Source organism: Mercenaria mercenaria, chromosome 1, assembly GCF_021730395.1.
Source record: "Mercenaria mercenaria strain notata chromosome 1, MADL_Memer_1, whole genome shotgun sequence".
Taxonomy (NCBI): domain Eukaryota; kingdom Metazoa; phylum Mollusca; class Bivalvia; order Venerida; family Veneridae; genus Mercenaria; species Mercenaria mercenaria.
Window position 1 is genome coordinate 37,905,154 of NC_069361.1, and position 19,006 is coordinate 37,924,159.

The 19,006-nt window shown below is 36.6% G+C and overlaps 1 protein-coding gene across 1 annotated transcript in view; it reads left to right on the top strand.

Annotated features, from left to right (window-relative positions):
* Positions 1–3,080: 3,080 nt before the first annotated feature.
* LOC123541317 (N-alpha-acetyltransferase 40-like) overlaps positions 3,081–19,006 on the top strand; it is a 33,537-nt gene continuing 17,611 nt past the window's right edge. The window contains exons 1-6 of the mRNA XM_053544738.1: positions 3,081–3,175; positions 6,144–6,188; positions 10,963–11,013; positions 14,049–14,101; positions 15,120–15,215; positions 16,156–16,317. Of these exons, the coding sequence (XP_053400713.1) occupies positions 3,170–3,175; positions 6,144–6,188; positions 10,963–11,013; positions 14,049–14,101; positions 15,120–15,215; positions 16,156–16,317 (413 nt within the window). The 5' untranslated portion in view covers positions 3,081–3,169. The remainder of the gene's footprint in view (positions 3,176–6,143; positions 6,189–10,962; positions 11,014–14,048; positions 14,102–15,119; positions 15,216–16,155; positions 16,318–19,006) is intronic.

A 19,006-nucleotide genomic window follows, 5' to 3' on the forward strand; every position in this document is an offset into this window, starting at 1 on the left:
ATATTATGAATCATCTAGACAATAAAAACTTGTTTAATCCCTTCCAACATGGTTTCCGATCAAAACACAGTTGTGAATCCCAGCTAATTGCTTTTAGTCAAGAAATCTTTGATAACCTTGAAGCTGGTAAACAAACAGATTTCATTGTAATGGACTTTAGTAAAGCGTTTAATAAAGTTGACCACAATCTTCTGGTATATAAGCTATTTAAATTAGGCATTGACAGAAAAACCGTCATGTGGATTAAATCTTTTCTTCAAAAACGTACACAAACTGTAGTTGTAGAAGGCCACCAATCAGAGTTCTACCTGTAATGTCAGGGGTACCCCAAGGGTCTGTCCTTGGGCCTTGCCTTTTCCTAACTTATATCAATGACCTGCCAGACTCACTTAAAAGCAGTGTAAGACTTTAAAATTGCTGATGACACAGTAGTTTACCTCACTATTAATACCATCATGATTGTGAGACTCTCCAGCAGGACCTACACAAATTAGAACTGTGGGAAAAGACCTGGTCCATGGAGTTTAATCCTGATAAGTGCGAAGTGATTAGAATTTCAAAAAAGAGAAAAACCACCACTTTGTTACAAGGGTAAATTCAAATTACTTGAACCGCAGCATTCTTTTGTATTTCGTGTAATATGAAGTTTTAAGTGCTACAATCTCAATTTCGTTTGTCTCTGTCCCTTCAAGTTAAATTTTTATCCAGGTTTGAAGAACATGACCCTCCAAAGGTATTTTATATTGAAAGAAGAAGGGAAATACGGATATTTAACACTTTTCAGTGTATTTTAGTTTCATCGATATCCGTAGAAGTCTGCATAATTGATAATTTTACTAATATGCACGTTAGCTTTCTAATATAAGCTTAAAATGTATATGTCGCGGGGCTCGTGTTTCCTTGGTAACGCATTTTCTCTCATTTTTAAACAACTATGTATAAAAATAAGGGTTTTCGACGGCCTCATTGCCATTCTGTTAATGACCAACATGGAATATTTGGGTAATATTATTAGCAAAATACTAAGCACTTTACATGGTACCCTATTTTTCTTAAAGTTTAAAGTAACCATGGCAACAGAGATGTTTAAAATAGCTTATATCTTGCTTTTTGTCCTAATTTTTTATAAAAAGTATTGATTAAGATTATCTTTCTAGTTAATGTAGCTTTAAAACATATTATTTCTAACTTAAGTTATATTTTCGTGTTATTGCATTTATTCAAACAAATTTCACAGCTTAGAATACTTACAGCAGTACCCCTCGTCTGGAATTTTTCATGGAAAAATCGTTCAGCATGCTTCTTTTATTCTCATGGATATTGTTGAAATGAAAATAAAAAGCCGAAGCTGTGCTTCTTAAATAGACCAGTGTCAACGCTTTTAAATTTTACATTTAGATACATAGGTCACGGGCTTCGTTTCCATGGTAACATCAATTTAATTCAAGAAACCACAATTTTCTACTGAAATTGCAACAATTTTAGATCTTAGTTTTAGAACATAAGTAACAAATTATCAACGGAACCTGAAAAATAGGTATTAGAAATCAAACTGCTAGGTTTTTTATTTGAAAATGGCCGTAACAAGTAACCTTTCACCCAACTATATTCCAAATAACATTGCTTATCATCATCCATTTTCTTACATTCCGCATAACATTTCAATATATCTACATAAAAGAAGCAAAATATTGATTATTATTCAGAGCAAAAGACTCATAAAAAATATTTCAGCAAATAATGGTTATTTGAAAATAGTTAAAGTAAAGAAAATGCACAGAATTACGTACTTTCAAGATAAAAGCTATTGATTTTGCGCGGTAACTGGCACGTAACGTCATGACGTCAATGACGTCATTTTAAGGCAACATTGTTTTGAAGCGTTTCTGCGGCAATTTATTCATTATTTCTGCATTATTAAACCATAAAGCATCAGATCGAAGACAGGTTCATGATTAATTTTCAGAAGAATGAATATACAGACACATTTAGTTTGTCGTAAACGCCGTCGTAAATCGTCACGTTAGCTTCCGGTTGGACATGCGCACATACAAATATGAAGGTAACCTACCTCCTTAATTAGGTGTAACCACCAGAGAGGACTTCAGTTGGAAACCTCACATACAAAATGCATCAAACAAGGCAAACAATACCCTAAAATACATAAAAAGAAATGTTCAGACAAAAAATATCAAAATTAAAGAAACTGCGTATAAAACATATGTTCGCCCCCAACTGGAACATTGTTCAACTGTTTGGCATCCATGGCAAAAAAAATCTAACATATGAAATTGAAAGAGTGCAGAGGGCTGCAGCTAGATACGTTCTCAACAACTATGACTTTAGATCAAGTGTCACTGAAATGTTATCTGTACTAAAATGGCAAACTTTAGAAACAAGGAGAAATTTTACATCCCAAATTATGTTGTATAAGATCTATCACTCAATTTTCTGTGTAGATCACAAGTACCTAATAGAATCTAGGAACCTTAACTTTCATGTTCCTTTCTCTCGTACACAGTATCACATGAATTCATTTTTTCCTAGAACAATTAGACTTTGGAACATCCTACCATATAATGTAAAATCCAGTGCTACTCTAAACGAGTTCAGGAGTAGCCTGGAAGTACTGATGTTCTAACCTAAAATTAATGCTTTTATCATCTTTTAACCACTAACTTGTAATATAGTAGTACGGATTTTAATATTGCACACTAATTTTGTGTATACAATAGCGGCTCTATCAACAAAGTGTCCCCCGACAGTCGCCTCTCAGTTATAGTCAGTTATTGACTGTTGGGAGTACCATGTAGATGTAGATGTAGATGTTTTCAACTTTTTCAAACGAGACTGTACCTATGAAACCTAAACACAAGACAAATTGCTAACTTAATTAATGCTTAATGATAAATTTTATGACCATTTTTTTGTTCTTATTTTAAACTTGACATGTTAATAAAAAACATTACTTTTAACAATTCCCAATTTAGGTGTTAATAGTTTTAAATGCCCCTACATTTTGGAAGAGCACCCTTGTTGACCCCTTCATATACGCTACTGGTTAGAATTTTTAGAGTCATGTCCCTTAGATACTATTCCAAAGTAATCGCGGGAATTTGTGTTTTTTATTTTTTGCGCAAAGTTCGAAAAATCGGATTCAGAAACGAAGATGGGTGTAAGAACTTAATTTAATAATGCATTCAGATTTGTTTTTTCCTGTCCCGGTTTGTTTTCAGGAGAATATATTTTTAGATAATTTTAATTTGCGAGTTAAATTCATAGTCATATGTTTTCGTGATGTACGGGCTTTGTCATTTTTTACGGGAGTGATTAAGCACACATCCTGAAATAATTACTTAGTATAAGATTATTTTCTGAGAATCAAGGTACTGAATATGACACAGGAAAGAATTATAGCTGACATTGAAAAAGAACCCTCCCCCTACAACGGTCTCCCCTTTGGACTTGGCCTCGGGTGATTTTCTAGCCCAACTAATTCACAGGCACCAGTATCGGACCTGGGACAAAAATATGTTTGTTTTCATCCTAAATGAGTTAAAAATGAAAAATATGTAGTGAAATATGAGCCCCCATCAAAATATACATATGTCTACTGAAGGCCAGAATCTTGAGAATCGAGCCTGCTAGCAATGGGTTCACTTCCCGGGCCATTGTGAAATAAATTCTCTCGACAATTAAACAAACTACCTATCAATATTTCACGTGTACATTTAGCTACAAAATGAGACCGACCCCAAGTCTCTAGCCTTTCCCGTTCATGAAATATCTATCAGAAAACGAGTGCCTATCTGTTGAAAGTTCCAGGTAGATAGAAATGTGGCACAACGGAACGGTACCAAATCACGGACTAAAAGAGGTGTCCCCTCCCGCATGGGGGGGTGTATGGGGGTCACCCCAGAAAATTTTGTGTTACTACAACTCATTTTGGTGCATTCTGGTGCATTTCAGAGTGAAAAACATAGTGGTATTTTCAGTGATTAATAAGCATCATTTACATGTACAAGAAAAGATATTGGGTCATAAAAATCCTATGGAGTTTATTTGCTGAATGACAATTAAAAGTTTATCAATTTGAAGTTGCTAAAAATGTTCATTTACTATTTATTGTACATAAAACAACACAATTTTAGCACTGCACACAGATCTGTTTGTTTAAAGTTTATGTCTTCTATTCCTGTGGAGTTTATTTGCTGAAAACTTATCCATTTTAAGTTTTTGAAAATGTCCACTGTTTGTTGTACATACATGTAAAACAACACAATCTGAGACTGTCATCCAGGGAAATGCTGGTTTCCATTTTGGATCAATGCCCGATTTCCTTTGGCCATTCGGCGTGGCTAGGAGGGATTCTGAAATTGTGACAGGGGCCTCCGTGGCCGAGTGGTTAAGGTCGCTGACTTCAAATCACTTGCCTCTCATCGATGTGGGTTCGAGCCTCACTCGGGGCGTTGAATTCTTCATGTGAGGAAGCCAACCAGCTGGCTTACATAAGGTCGGTGGTTCTACCAAAGTGTCTGTTCGTGATGAAATAATGCACGGAGGGTATTTCAAACTTTTCTCTACAAGTTAACGTTCTATTTTGAAAGTGACGACAGAAAACATTAATTCTTGCATTGTCTTTTCAATATTCTGCCCGAGAAAACACATTTCATACATGTGAAAAACATTAATATTACGGCGATAATTGTTCAAAAGCATTTTACCGTGTTGCACAATTTTTGACTTAGTTCCTTACATTGTCTTTCCTTGATTGCGAAAAATATTCGGACGATAATTGTTGAATAATGACATGAATAATCTTAAAACTTGCGAAAACAGTCACTTTCATGTACACATCACAAGAAACCGCCTGTCAAAGGATTTAAAGGCGGAGCTATGAAGAAATTTATGTCACACGTTCCACATAGGAAGCTGTCATTGGTTTATCAGTTATCTTAACTGGCATCGCTTTACCTAAACTATCGGGTTAGCACGTGGAAGCTTTTCGAATACACTATCGGATTAATCAGGGTGTTTATTGGGATGATTTTATGACATGTCGCTTCGGCAATTAAGGGATGATGGGGGAAATAAGGGATGTTGAATATACAACTCAAAGTCTGAAGGCATGTCGCACGCGACAGGCGATAATAGCCTGGCGAGAACCCTGGGATGGAACAACTTATTTCCAGCCGAGGCCACGGCAGGCATCATATTTCTCTCCCCAGCATCCAGTTTAGGCCGAGACTGCTGGAAACAGTACCAGTTTAAGTAAATCACCCAGCACTGAACACTAGTCAGAATATCAGTCGCGACCGGGTATCAAACCTGGACTGCTGGCGTAATCCAACCTCCTAATCACTGCGCCACTCACTCCCTGGTAGGAATCTGTTACATTGTGTATTATTATTATTATACCAGATTTATATATATAGTGCCCTTTACCTGATAAACACGTTCAAAGGCACTTTACATATAAGCAAACGCAGTCACACAGGGCGCGAAATTCATCCTCTACTAGCACAGACACAGAGTGATTTGACCAGAGGGACAGAGTGAGATAAAGCCCCTAGAAGAAATAGAGAGAAATCCTTTTTAGATACAGGCTTGTCCAGCTAACTTAGCCTAGCTCTTTGCGAATAGACAGTCTGGTTCTTTAACGTGCCAGGTGTATAGCACCAATACACACAAAGTCGTCTTTTCTGAGGCCTCTAAGTTAGGTGGGAGACACTCAAGAGCATCTCAGAAATTTCAAGTGCCTGGACAAAATTGAAAATACTTTCTGCAGAATGAAAACAATCTTGGAAAATTGTCAAGTTGTCCGTTCCGGTGTCATGTTGTCTTGTGGTGTCGCGTTATCACGTTATAGGCTGTGTATCTAGAAACGTTAATTTGTAGGTTCTCACGACTGTTGAGTTATGCATTTATGATCAGTTTGCAAGTAGAAAACAATCTACTCGCAGGAAAGTACAAGTAGAAAATCTGTCTAAATTCAAACCCTGATATTTCTTTACAGGCTGTTGTATAGTGCATCAAGAACTGAATATTATTACCATCAGAACTTGCGTTTCAGGACATTGAACATAATTTAGCTAAAATATGCTGGCAGCTCCTAGTATATCAAAGTTGTGTTTTCATTTCAGAGAAAATCTGCTAAAGGAAAAGAAAAGAAACAGAAAAGAAAAGAGGTAATTTTAGTATTGTTGATCCGTGTAATTCTGTGCCTCCCAAAAATTTGGGAAGTAGGGGCCACTGAGATTTACCCTTTTATATATGTCTATCCGTCAGGCTGTCCGTCCTCCAAATTTGTTTTGTGCATATATCTCTCAAGTTGTTTGACCAAAAGTTATGAAACTTAATGAGAATATTAGTTATGATCCTTGACAGTCAAGACTTTGCATATTAAAATGACCGCCTCTGTAGCCTAGTGGTAGAGCATCCGCTTCGAGTGTGGGAGGTCGTGGGTTCGATCCCTGGCCGCGTCATACCAAAGACGTAAAAATAGTACTAGTAGCATTCTCGCTTGGCGCTCAGCATTAAGAGGATAGAACTAGGACTGGTCAGCTCGGTGTCAGTATAATGTGACTGGGTGGGGTATCATGTCATGTGTCTACGGCGTGATATTCCAGTGAAGCAGCACTATAAAGTTGGGCATTGTGCTCACTGCTACAAGTAGACACTGTCGTTCATATGGCTGAAAAACTGTTGAGAAGGACGTTAAACCCGAACACACACACACACACACGCATATTAAAATGGCATTTAAGTTTGTGTTGCATGTGTTTCAGTTTTTTTACCTAAGAGTCATGAAACCTTTTAGGACTACTGTTCAGCATGTGAAGATGTGCACCTGCAGTTTTGTTTGGTATTTCACTTTGGCATACCAGAGTTATGACCTATGACGGTCAAAAATACACTAAGGAGCCCAAAAGTTTGTGTTGCATGCTTCTGAATTATTTGACCTAGTCATGAAACCTTACAGGAATATTATTCAGCATGTGAAGTTGTGCATTGATTTCACATAGCCAGACCAGAGTTATGGCCCTTGACTTAGAAAAGTATGTATTAAGGACCAGAAAGTTTGTCACTTATATCTCAAAAAGTATTTGATCTGGAGTCATGAAATTATTGAAATGTTGTTGAGCATGTGAAGTTGTACACCTTTATTTTGTCATTCAAGTCCCACACTGTTGTTTGTCACTTGAGCCAATTGGCGACTGATATGTAGTCATTAAGCATTGTGTGAAGTAAAGGCACATAACAAACATCTTGAAACATGGGCCATTTGGTTGCATTTTGTAGTTGAGCCGTGCCATGAGAAAACCAACATAGTGGCTTTGCGACCAGCATGGATCCAGACCGGCCTCCGCATCCACGCAGTCTGGTCAGGATCCATGCTGTTCGCTTTCAGAGCCTATTGGAATTAGAGAAACTGTTAGCGAACAGCAGGCTGGTCTGGATCCTTGCTGGTCGCAAAGCCACTATGTTGGTTTTCTCATAGCACGGCTCAGTTAATGAGTGGACGAATTGTTAAAACTTATTATTAGGAATAAGCACATACTGGTTTGTTGTAATTACAATTGATTAAATGATATTATTCCTTTAACCTGAGAAATAAACACATTGGTGAAACAATTTTTCATGGTTGGAAATGACAGAGTTGCAGTTATTAGATTCTTAGAATAAGATCTTGGCAAGTAATCACTCATGAGTGTTTTTTGGTCCAGTTGTTTTTTCTTTACAAGATTGGAGGGCATATTAGTATTTTGTTTTTAGTACCTCATATACAGTCAAATACCGTTACCTCGATATTCAAGGGACTGCAAAAATTACATCGACGTATCCGAAGTTCGACGTAACGATATCGACTATCTGAGACTACATTTTGTGTCTGTGTAGGACGTCTATATTGTCATTACCTCTCATGCTTCTTTCAGTGGGTTTGGAAGGGGAAAGAAATAATATAAAACAAAAATACGTTCTTAATTTTATTGACAAATAAAACATCTAAATTCGGTTGGTTACCGGGTCCTACCCCATTGACAACATAGTAGGTAGAGCTGCTAAGTATCCCCCCGGGTTGGTTAGCGGACCCTTCCCTAAACAAGTCTGAATGCAGCGGTATAATGTTCCTTGTTGAGTAGTCATTTTGACTGTGCTTCGATAACAACAATTTTCCAGTTAAATACGTATATTGTTACTCAATCCTAAATGGCAGATTTTTACCCCGTCAAACAGAAAACAGTTCGTCCAAATTAATTGTTATATTGGAAAACAGCTTGCCCGCTTGCACACTGTTTTAAAAGACTAATTACTGGGAATTAAATGCAAACTTGCTGACATTTAAATTGGATTTAAGATTGAATAACAAACAAAACAAACACGCAAACTATCCTGACTATAATTAATACATCGCCGACAACAATAGGTTGATTTTCACACCTTCACAAAAAAACATGGATATTTTTTGACAAGCTGTGATATCGACGAAACCAGGTGTAAAAACAGTACAGGTAAATTGAAGGGACTGAAAAATCTCATCGAGCTAAACAAAATATCGAGCTAATCATATCGAGGTAATGATAAATAATAACATTAAAATATATAGAGAAAAATCGGGACCGACTAAAACACATCGTGCTAACCGGAGTATCGAGCTAACCGATATCGAGGTAACGATATTCGACTGTATATTGTAAAGAAATAAAGAAAAGTTTCCTTGTTAGGTACAACCAGGTATACAATGTATTAGTTCAATACTTACGTCCAATGGACTTTATTACAACAGCAGTGTTTAAAATTGTCCTCAAATTATTATGCTACACTATAACAAAGAGAGGGTTAATTTTTTCGCACCTTTGGTCGATCTGTTGGTACCTCATTGAGTTTCAAATCAATAGCTAAAGAATGCTTGGCCTTATAGCAGTCAAATCAGGGTTCTCGCTAGGATTTTAAAAGTAGGAGTCCTGGACTCCCTTCCTTGAAAAAGTTGGAGTCCCAGTATGAAATATCGGAGTCATATATTTTTGCCAGTCTAGATAAGTCATTGCCTTCTGAAGCGCTTCCTTTTGCCAAGGCCATAGTTTATAAATCTTACATCTGAGAATAGTCTTAAATATGATGCATATACGATAGATTAAAGCCAGATTCCAGAGTGATTTGAAATCTGTAATGGTTGCGAGACTTCAAGGTCACTGTGGCATTAAGGCTTAAACAAGGTAACTTGAACATGCGTGTCAGTGACTGCAACCTTGGTAGAACAATTAAAAGTGGTCAGTATTCTGGTACAAACTCCTTGAAGGCTTTTTAAAGAATGTGCACAATTTTTTGACATATTAATGAGATAGTTTGCAGATTGAAGTTTCTAGTCCTGTAAGTTCAAGGTCAAGGTCCCTGGTCCTTAGGTGAGGTCACTGAAGTCAGTGTGTCAGGTAATATTTCATGTCTGCTATAAATTTTATAATGAGGCCTTGATCCTCCAATTTATGAGTTACATTCCCTAGCCAAAAGGCACAGCCATGAGAAAATTATGAGATTCATTGAAATAAAATATGCCTGTTTTAAACTCTTACCAATATGCCAGTTTAACCAAAATAGAGGAGCCTGTATATAGAGCTATCCTACTCACCATGGCGTCGGCGTCTTTCAGTGTCCCCACCTTGGTTAAAGTTTTTTTACACTCTCTTATTTCTCCTTATCTCTGTAATTACTTGATGGTTTTGCTTTAAACATTAAATAGTTATTCCTCATCATCACCCACATCATATGGCACAGGGGCCATAACTCACACCAATATTTCTTGAATTATCCCCCCTTTTTAATAGAATTTCAGGTTAAAGTTTTGATGCACTTTCACTTTATCTCAGTTATTCCTAAATGGATTTGATTCAAACTGAAAGTAGTTGTTCCACATCATCTTCCACATCATATCACATAATGCACATAACTCTGGTACAAATATTTAATGAATCATCTCCCCTTTTACTTAGAATTTCAGGTTAAAGTTTTGATGCACTTTCATTTTATCTCAGTTATTCCTAAATGGATTTGATTCAAACTGAAAGTAGTTGTTCAACATCATCTCCCACATCATATGACACAAGGCCCATAACTGGTACCAGTATTTAATGAATTATCCCCCCAATAAATTATCCCCCTTTTGCTTAGAATTTCAGGTTTTCAGTTTTGATGCACTTTCACTATATCTCAGTTATTACTAAAAGGATTTGATTCAAACTTTAAATAGTTGTTCAGCATCATCACTCAGATCATATGACAAAAGGGCCATAACTCTTGCACTAATATTTCATGAATTATCCCCCCATTTTACTTAGAATTTCAGGTTAAAAGTTTTGATACACTTTCACTCTATCTCGGTTATTATATAGTGGATTTGATTCAAACTTAAAATAGTTTTTTCACCTTATCACCCACATCTGATAATATGACACAAGGTGCATAACTCTGGCACCAATTTTTCATGAATTACTGGTATGCCTCAGGACTTTAACTTAGAATTTAAGGTTAATTTTGATGCATTTTCACTATATCTCAGTTATTACGAAATGCATTTGATTCAAACTTGAAGTAGTTGTTCCACATCATCATCCACATGACACAAGGTGCATAACTCTTGCAACAATATTTTATGAATTATGCCCCCTTTTTTGCTTAGAATTATACTTATATAGTGTTTTGATACACTATCTTTACCTCTCTTATTAATATTTTTGACACAGACTCAAGCTTTTGTGCAATATCTTCATCCACCGTTGGAGTCATTAAACACTCCAGTGACAGCTCAAGTTTCCTCAGATATGCCCAGTTTCACTATCCAGCATCGAAATAGTCGAGCGCGATGTCTCACGTGACAGCTCTTGTTTATCTACATGTTGACTTAGTGCCTCAACGGGAGTCATTTATAGCGGCTGTCTTTACAAAAAATGACAATTAACATTTCAGGAGAGCGCTAAAATGGCAGCAGCGATAGCAAAAGTGGAGGCTGCTAATAAGGTACTTTGAAACAATTCTATTTTGTATATTTATTGCACAAATAAAATCAGAAGTTCACTATATTATCAAGTGTACATTTGATGTGAAGATTGGGGAGTGTGTTCAGTTGGTTGTGAAAGAAATTCCTCAGAGGACACATTATTACTCACATAGTATGTTTTGTTTTACCTGTTTGTGGTGCACTTTTAGATTTAAAAGAATGGGTCATAAATGTTTTCAGTAAATACTTTTGAAATATTTTAAGAAACATTATTGTTAACAAGTTGTTTTTAGCTCACCTGTCACAAAGTGACAAGGTGAGCTTTTGTGATCGCGCGGTGTCCGTCGTCCGTCGTCCGTCCGTGCGTCCGTGCGTCCGTAAACTTTTGCTTGTGACCACTCTAGAGGTCACATTTTTCATGGGATCTTTATGAAAATTGGTCAGAATGTTCATCTTGATGATATCTAGGTCAAGTTCGAAACTGGGTCACGTGCCATCAAAAACTAGGTCAGTAGGTCTAAAAATAGAAAAACCTTGTGACCTCTCTAGAGGCCATATATTTCACAAGATCTTCATGAAAATTGGTCAGAATGTTCACCTTGATGATATCTAGGTCAAGTTCGAAACTGGGTCACGTGGGGTCAAAAACTAGGTCAGTAGGTCTAAAAATAGAAAAACCTTGTGACCTCTCTAGAGGCCATATTTTCATGAGATCTTCATGAGTATTGGTCAGAATGTTTATCTTGATGATATCTAGGTCAACTTCGAAACTGGGTCACGTAGGGTCAAAAACTAGGTCATTAGGTCTAAAAATAAGAAAAACCTTGTGACCTCTCTAGAGGCCATATTTCTCAATGCATCTTCATGAAAATTGGTCAGAATGTTCATCTTGATGATATCTAGGTCAAGTTCGAAACTGGGTCACGTGGGGTTAAAAACTAGGTCAGTAGGTCTAAAAATAGAAAAACCTTGTGACCTCTCTAGAGGCCATATTTTTCATGAGATCTTCATGAATATTGGTCAGAATGTTCACCTTGATGGTATCTAGGTCAAGTTCGAAACTGGGTCATGTGGGGTCAAAAACTAGGTCAGTAGATCTAAAAATAGAAAAACCTTGTGACCTCTCTAGAGGCCATATTTCTCAATGCATCTTCATGAAAATTGGTCAGAATGTTCATCTTGATGATATCTAGGTCAAGTTCGAAACTGGGTCACGTGGGGTAAAAACTAGGTCAGTAGATCTAAAAATAGAAAACCTTGTGACCTCTCTAGAGGCCATATTTTTCATGAGATCTTCATGAATATTGGTCAGAATGTTCACCTTGATGATATCTAGGTCAAGTTCGAAACTGGGTCATGTGGGATCAAAAACTAGAGTCAGTAGATCTAAAAATAGAAAAACCTTGTGACCTCTCTAGTGGCCATATTTCTCAATGGATCTTCATGAAAATTGGTCAGAATGTTCACCTTGATGATATCTAGGTCAAGTTCGAAACTGGGTCATGTGCGGTCAAAAACTAGGTCAGTAGGTCTAAAAATAGGAAAACCTTGTGACCTCTCTAGAGGCGATATTTTTCAATGGATCTTCATGAAAATTGGTCAGAATGTTTACTTGAAATATATCTAGGTCAAGTTCGAAACTGGGTCACGTGGGGTTAAAACTAGGTCAGTAGATCTAAAAATAGAAAAAACCTTGTGACCTCTCTAGAGGCCATATTTTTCATGAGATCTTCATGAATATTGGTCAGAATGTTCATCTTGATGATATCTAGGTCAGATTCGAAACTGGGTCACGTGGGGTCAAAAACTAGGTCAGTAGGTCTAAAATAGAAAAAACCTTGTGACCTCTCTAGAGGCCATATTTATCAATGGATCTTCATGAAATTGGTGAGAATGTTCAGCTTGATGATATCTAGGTCAGGTTCATAACTGGGTCATGTGCGGTCAAAAACTAGGTCAGTAGGTCGAAAAATAGAAAAACCTTGTGACCCCTCTAGAGGCCATATTTTTCACGAGATCTTCATGAAAATTGGTGAGAATGTTCACCTTGATGATATCTAGGTCAAGTTTAAAAGTGGGTCACGTGCCTTCAAAAACTAGGTCATTAGGTCAAAAAATAGAAAAACCTTGTGACCTCTCTAGAGGCCATATTTTTCAATGGATCTTCATGAAAATTGGTCAGAATTTTTTATCTTGATGATATCTAGGTCACATGTGCTCAAAAACTAGGTCACTATGTCAAATAATAGAAATAACGATGTCATACTCAGTTGAACACTGGGTCATGTGGAGATAGGTGAGCGATTCAGGACCATCATGGTCCTCTTGTTTAGTTTTTATCCGCTGAAGGTGGTCATATTAAAATCCCACTGTCTGTCTGTGCGTCTGTATAAATTCTTGTCCGGGCTTAACTCTGCCATCCATAAAGGGATTTTGAAATAACTTGGCATAAATGTTCACCATAATGAGACGACTTGTCATGCGCAAGACCCAGACCCCTAGCTCCAAGGTCAAGGTCACACTTAGAGGTCAAAGGTTAACAGGGTCAGTTTCGTGTCCAGTCCATAACTGCCATCCATGAAGGGATTTTGAAATAACTTGGCAGAAATGTTTACCATAATGAGACAGCATGTCTTGCCTAGCTCTAAGGTTAAGGTCACATTTAGAGGTTAAAGGTTAACATGGGCTGTTTCTTGTCAGGTCCATAACTCTGCCATTGGTGTAGGGATTTTAAAATTACTTGGTGTAAATGTTTCCTGTATTGAGATGGCGTGTCATGCGCAAGACCCAGACCCCTAGCTCCAAGGTCAAGGTCACAGAAGTCAAAGGTGTTTCTTGTCTAGTCCATAACTCTGCCATTTATCAAGGGATTCGAAAATATGACAAATGGTAACCATATTATGAAGGTGTGTTACGCTTATGACCTGGGTCTTTCGGGTCAAAGTCAAGGTCACAAAATGATTTGTGATTTTTTTGCATAGAAAACTAGCATTCTTTGGCACGCTTTTGGGGCATTTGACACCAATAGTGACAGTTCTTGTTGTACATATTTCAGATTGAAGATCCTTTATCTATGCTGGAACCATTTAAAAAGTTTGAAAGAAATGGGTAAGTTTCTTAACTTTTTGTAGGGGGCTATAAAAAGCTCTTCAGGAACAATGTAGGAGTTTATAGTAATTGCCATTGCCCTTATCTGAAAAGGGCATTTTTTGGCATCAAAGGACATGTCAGATTTTGCCAGTGCTTCTTTGGTTTCATGGCACAATCTTTAAATTCCCATACAGCTTAAAATTGTTAAAAACATGAAATAGCTCTCCAAATAGATGTTATGCATAATTACACGGTTAGAAAAGCAGTTGATAACTTCATAGTGGGAATATTTAATGAAACTTTCTAGACTGTGTACCTACACACTAAATTTTACATCATTAGATATCATATAACCACACAGCAAAATCCAATGAAATACCTGCATTTTAGTTTAAGCAACAAAAAAAAATCGATCTAGAATTGAAATTACTATTTTTAAAAACAGTGATCCCAAATCAATCCTAACTTCCTTTTTATATTATCAGTAACAGTTACTGCTGATTATTCAGAATACTGGAGATCGAACACGCTACCAGACTACCATTTGCCTCGCAGTTTAGTATTCACGAGCTTGTGTTCTATTGACATTTCATTAAATTACTTCATTAACAAATAAGAGGTATCAGTGAAAGTGTGTGTAGGTGTGGAATAATTTGAAGTTAATGATACCTTTTGGGGACCAAATTACATGGATTTTGTGGTTGTGTCAATACAAAATCAAAGCCCCACAAGTAAACACATTTTCTATTTACTTTATTGTTAGAATTAACATCCTAAAATTCATGTCCTCATGAAATATTCATTTTTGTCAAAACTGTGAAATTGATTGCTTACAGAATAAAATGATTTAGTATTGAAAGAGATGTTGCAGTATCTCTTTGGCTTTCTGCTTCAACAGATTTTCCATTTTTGCAGAGCTACCGTGTATGTATTTAAATGAAACTTAGTTTGAGGAAGCTTGGTAGTTTTAGTGTACTTTTTGTCAAATGCAAATGTAAAACCTTGTTTTCATGTATTTTCCAAAACTGTTTTTCAGTGTTTCTTTGACAATTGAATTTAAGCGCAGTGCTGATCTGGGTGAAGAGACAAGAGAATTTGTATTCCAACTGTGCAAGAAAAATATGCAGACATTGTAAGTAATAATCAGTGACTGATTTCATCAGATATGTTACATTGAATTAAAACCTATTTTTATTGAGCCTGCTTACGGAAATGAAGACATAGTCGTCCAAATGGCTGTTCAGTGTGCACGTGCTGGTGTGTGCATCCGTCTGGATTGGTTTATCCGAACCATAACTTTGACATGCATGGAGCAATCTTGTTTATATTTGGCATGAATGTTAACCTCAATGAGACGGATTGTCGTATGCAGACCTCGGGTTCCTATCTCAAAGATCAAGGTCACACTTAGGGGACAAAGGTGATATAAGATCTTAGGATGCATTAATCTTTTTTTCATTTGGCATTTTTGTGGACTTACAATTTTTTTTTTATTATTGGCCGTAGGGAAAAATTTAGACCTCTTTTTTGTGGTACAATATGGATGGTACCTTAAATAACTGTAAGAAGTAAGTGCATGTAGTGGAATCTTAAAAAATCTCATTGCCAGAAACTGCTGGCCCTTTATGAAGGTTGTACAAATATACTATTTCAAAATAATTTCACAGACATTTTCCTTGCATAATTATCTTCCAAAACTGTTCAGGCAAGTAGTGTAATTCATGTTTGTGTGATGTAGGGCCATCATGACCCTTTTGTTTGTCTTAAGTTTGACCATAATTGATATGTCTGGCTATCATTATCTGGCTAGTTTTATACTTAGTTAATATTAATTGACAAGGAAATTTTTTTATTGATTCTTAACACTAACAAATGGACACAAATAAATTCATTTGTCAGTCATATCAGATTCATATTTGGAGGTTGTCATTTTACTTTGGACACCATGTCAGTACTGGAACAAAGTCCAAGAACTGTTGTGTTGACTGATTGCTATATTTATCTGAAGTACTGTTAGAAACCTGCATTAAACCCATTTAAAAGTTACATTTAATCGGTTTATTTCCTTCTAGGTATGAGAAATGTGGTGTTAATGGTTGGAAGGATCGGGAAAAGCGGGAAGAAATGGCAGAGGACAAGGCCTTATACCTAATCGTTAGAAACACAGAAGCGGAACCTGTTGCCTTCGTACATTTTAGATTTGATATGGAATTTGATGAAGAAGTGTTATATTGGTATGCCATTGAAGATTTTTGTTCAACTTAAGTTTCTGTTGAAATATTGTAGCAAATTTTAAAAAATGCAAGTGGGCAAGTGCTTTTTGCACATAAGGTTTCCGAAATTCATCTTTATATGGTCCAAATAAAGTCACAAAAAAAGATAACGGACACATCTTACATTTTATTTCACCACATTATACTAAGGCAATATATTTATTTACAGCTGCTGTGAGAAGTTTTATTAAAACTTACATTGTAGAAAAATTTCTATTTGCGAAAATATTATGAAAGTTATGATTTTCCCATAGACTCCCATCTGAACATGCAGAACTTAACATGTGTGCCTAAGTTTGTCGGGTACCGTTATATTGTTATTATGTTATATTATAGCTTGTCAGGTTTTTAGCTCATCTGATTTTTTGAAAAAATTGATGAGTTATTGGCATTACTTGATCGGCGTCTGCATCAGCGTCAGAATTGCCTGGTTATTGAGTTTTATGTTTAGGTCAGCTGTTCTCCTTTTCTCCTACACTATCAAAGCTATTGCTTTGAAACCTGCAACACTTGTTCACCATCAAAAGCTGACTGTACAGCAAGAAACATAACTCCATCCTGCTTTTTGCAAGAATTATGGCCCCTTTTGGACTTAGAAAATCAGATTTCTTGGTTAAGTTTTGTGTTTAGGTCAACTTTTCTCCTAACTATCAAAGCTATTGCTTTAAAACTTGCAACACTTGGTTAACCATCAAAAGCTGACTCTGTACAGCAAGACACATGACTTCATCCTGCTTTTTGCAAGAATTATGGGCCCTTTTGGACGTAGAAAATATCAAATTTCTTAGTTAAGTTTTGCGTTTAGGTCAGCTGTTCTCCTTAACGGTCAAAGCTTTTGCTTTAAAACTTGGAGCAGTTATTTGCCATTAAAAGCTGACTCTGCACAGCAAGTACCATAACTCTGCTTTTTGCAAGAATTATGGCCCCTTTTGGACTTAGAAAATCATGGGTAGGACAATATTTCTATTATACAGAGACAAAAAAATCAGATGAGCGTCTGCACCCACTCGTGATCTTTACAATAAATAGGTGTAACCCGGTTAGGACATTTAAGATATTTTATCATCGTTGATGTTGTTATATTCACTGCTTTTAACTCGTACTGTGTAGTGATGGGCGGACAATCGGCGACAATCGAATAATCGTCAGCGTTGCATTCATGAGCGCGATCGCCGACTTCACTTTTCCCGGACCGATTAATTACTTGGCACCCTAAAATCATAACTTAGTTGTTTCTTTTACTTATGCTTTCTGGTATTTACGGGTCTTTGGGGCAATTATGCCAAGGGAGACTACTCTACATAAAAAAGTCTTCCTCCAAAGTCTCGAAAGAAATTGAGGTCTCAACCAGATTTTGGAAGATATATGGCTTTTACAAAATTAAGCCGAGAAAACCATCAACCTAAACTCTTGGCATTAGTATGGCAATATGCATAGCATGCCGTAAGACTTACGCAAGCATATTAGCAAAGGTATTTTCTATTTTTAGCTCACCTGTCACAAAGGTCGTCCGTCCGTCAGTGCGTGCGTAAACTTTTGCTTGTGACCACTTTAGAGGTCACATTTTTCATGGGATCTTTATGAAAGTTGGTCAGAATGTTCATCTTGATGATATCTAGGTCAAGTTCGAAACATGGTCACGTGTGGTCAAAAACTAGGTCAGTAGGTCTAAAAATAGAAAAACCTTGTGACCTCTCTAGAGGCCATATTTCTCAATGGATCTTCATGAAAATTGGTCAGAATGTTCACCTTGATGATAACTAGGTAAAGTTTGAAACTGGGTCACATGCGTCAAAAACTAGGTCAGTAGGTCTAAAAATAGAAAAACTTTGTGACCTCTCTAGAGGCCATATTTTTCATGGGATCTTTATGAAAATTAGTCAGAATGTTCGCCTTGATGATATCTAGGTCAAGTTCGAAACTGGGTCACGTGCAGTCAATAACTAGGTCAGTAGGTCTAAAAATAGAAAAACCTTGTGACCTCTCTAGAGGCCATATTTCTCAATGGATCTTCATGAAAATTGGTGAGAGTGTTCAGCTTGATGATGTCTAGGTCAAGTTCAAAACTGGGTCATATGCGGTCAAAAACTAGGTCAGTAGGTCGAAAAATAGAAAAACCTTGTGACCTCTCTAGAGGCCATATTTCTCAACGGATCTTCATGAAAATTAGAATGTTCACCTTGATGATATCTAGGTCAAGTTTGAAATTGGGTCACGTGCGGTAAAAAACTAGGTCAGTAGGTCTAAAAATAGAAAAACTTTGTGACTTCTCTAGAGGCCATATTTTTCATGGGATCTTTATGAAAATTAGTAAGAATGATCACCTTGATGATATCTAGGTCAAGTTCGAAACTGGGTCATGTGCGGTCAATAACTAGGTCAGTAGGTCTAAAAATAGAAAAACATTGTGACCTCTCTAGTGGCCATATTTTTCAAGAGATCTTCATGAAAATTAGTCAGAATGTTCACCTTAAAGGTCCAATACTAAGGAAAGTGAACATTTTAATTTCTTTTAAAAAGCACAGAAACTATTTCATTTTATTGGAAAATGAAAGTTGGTATGTAGAAATTCGAAATAAATCGCAGTATATGTACAATTATTTTTCTATGAAGTATGAAGTAAGTTAAAAAGACCTGGGGGGTCATTCTG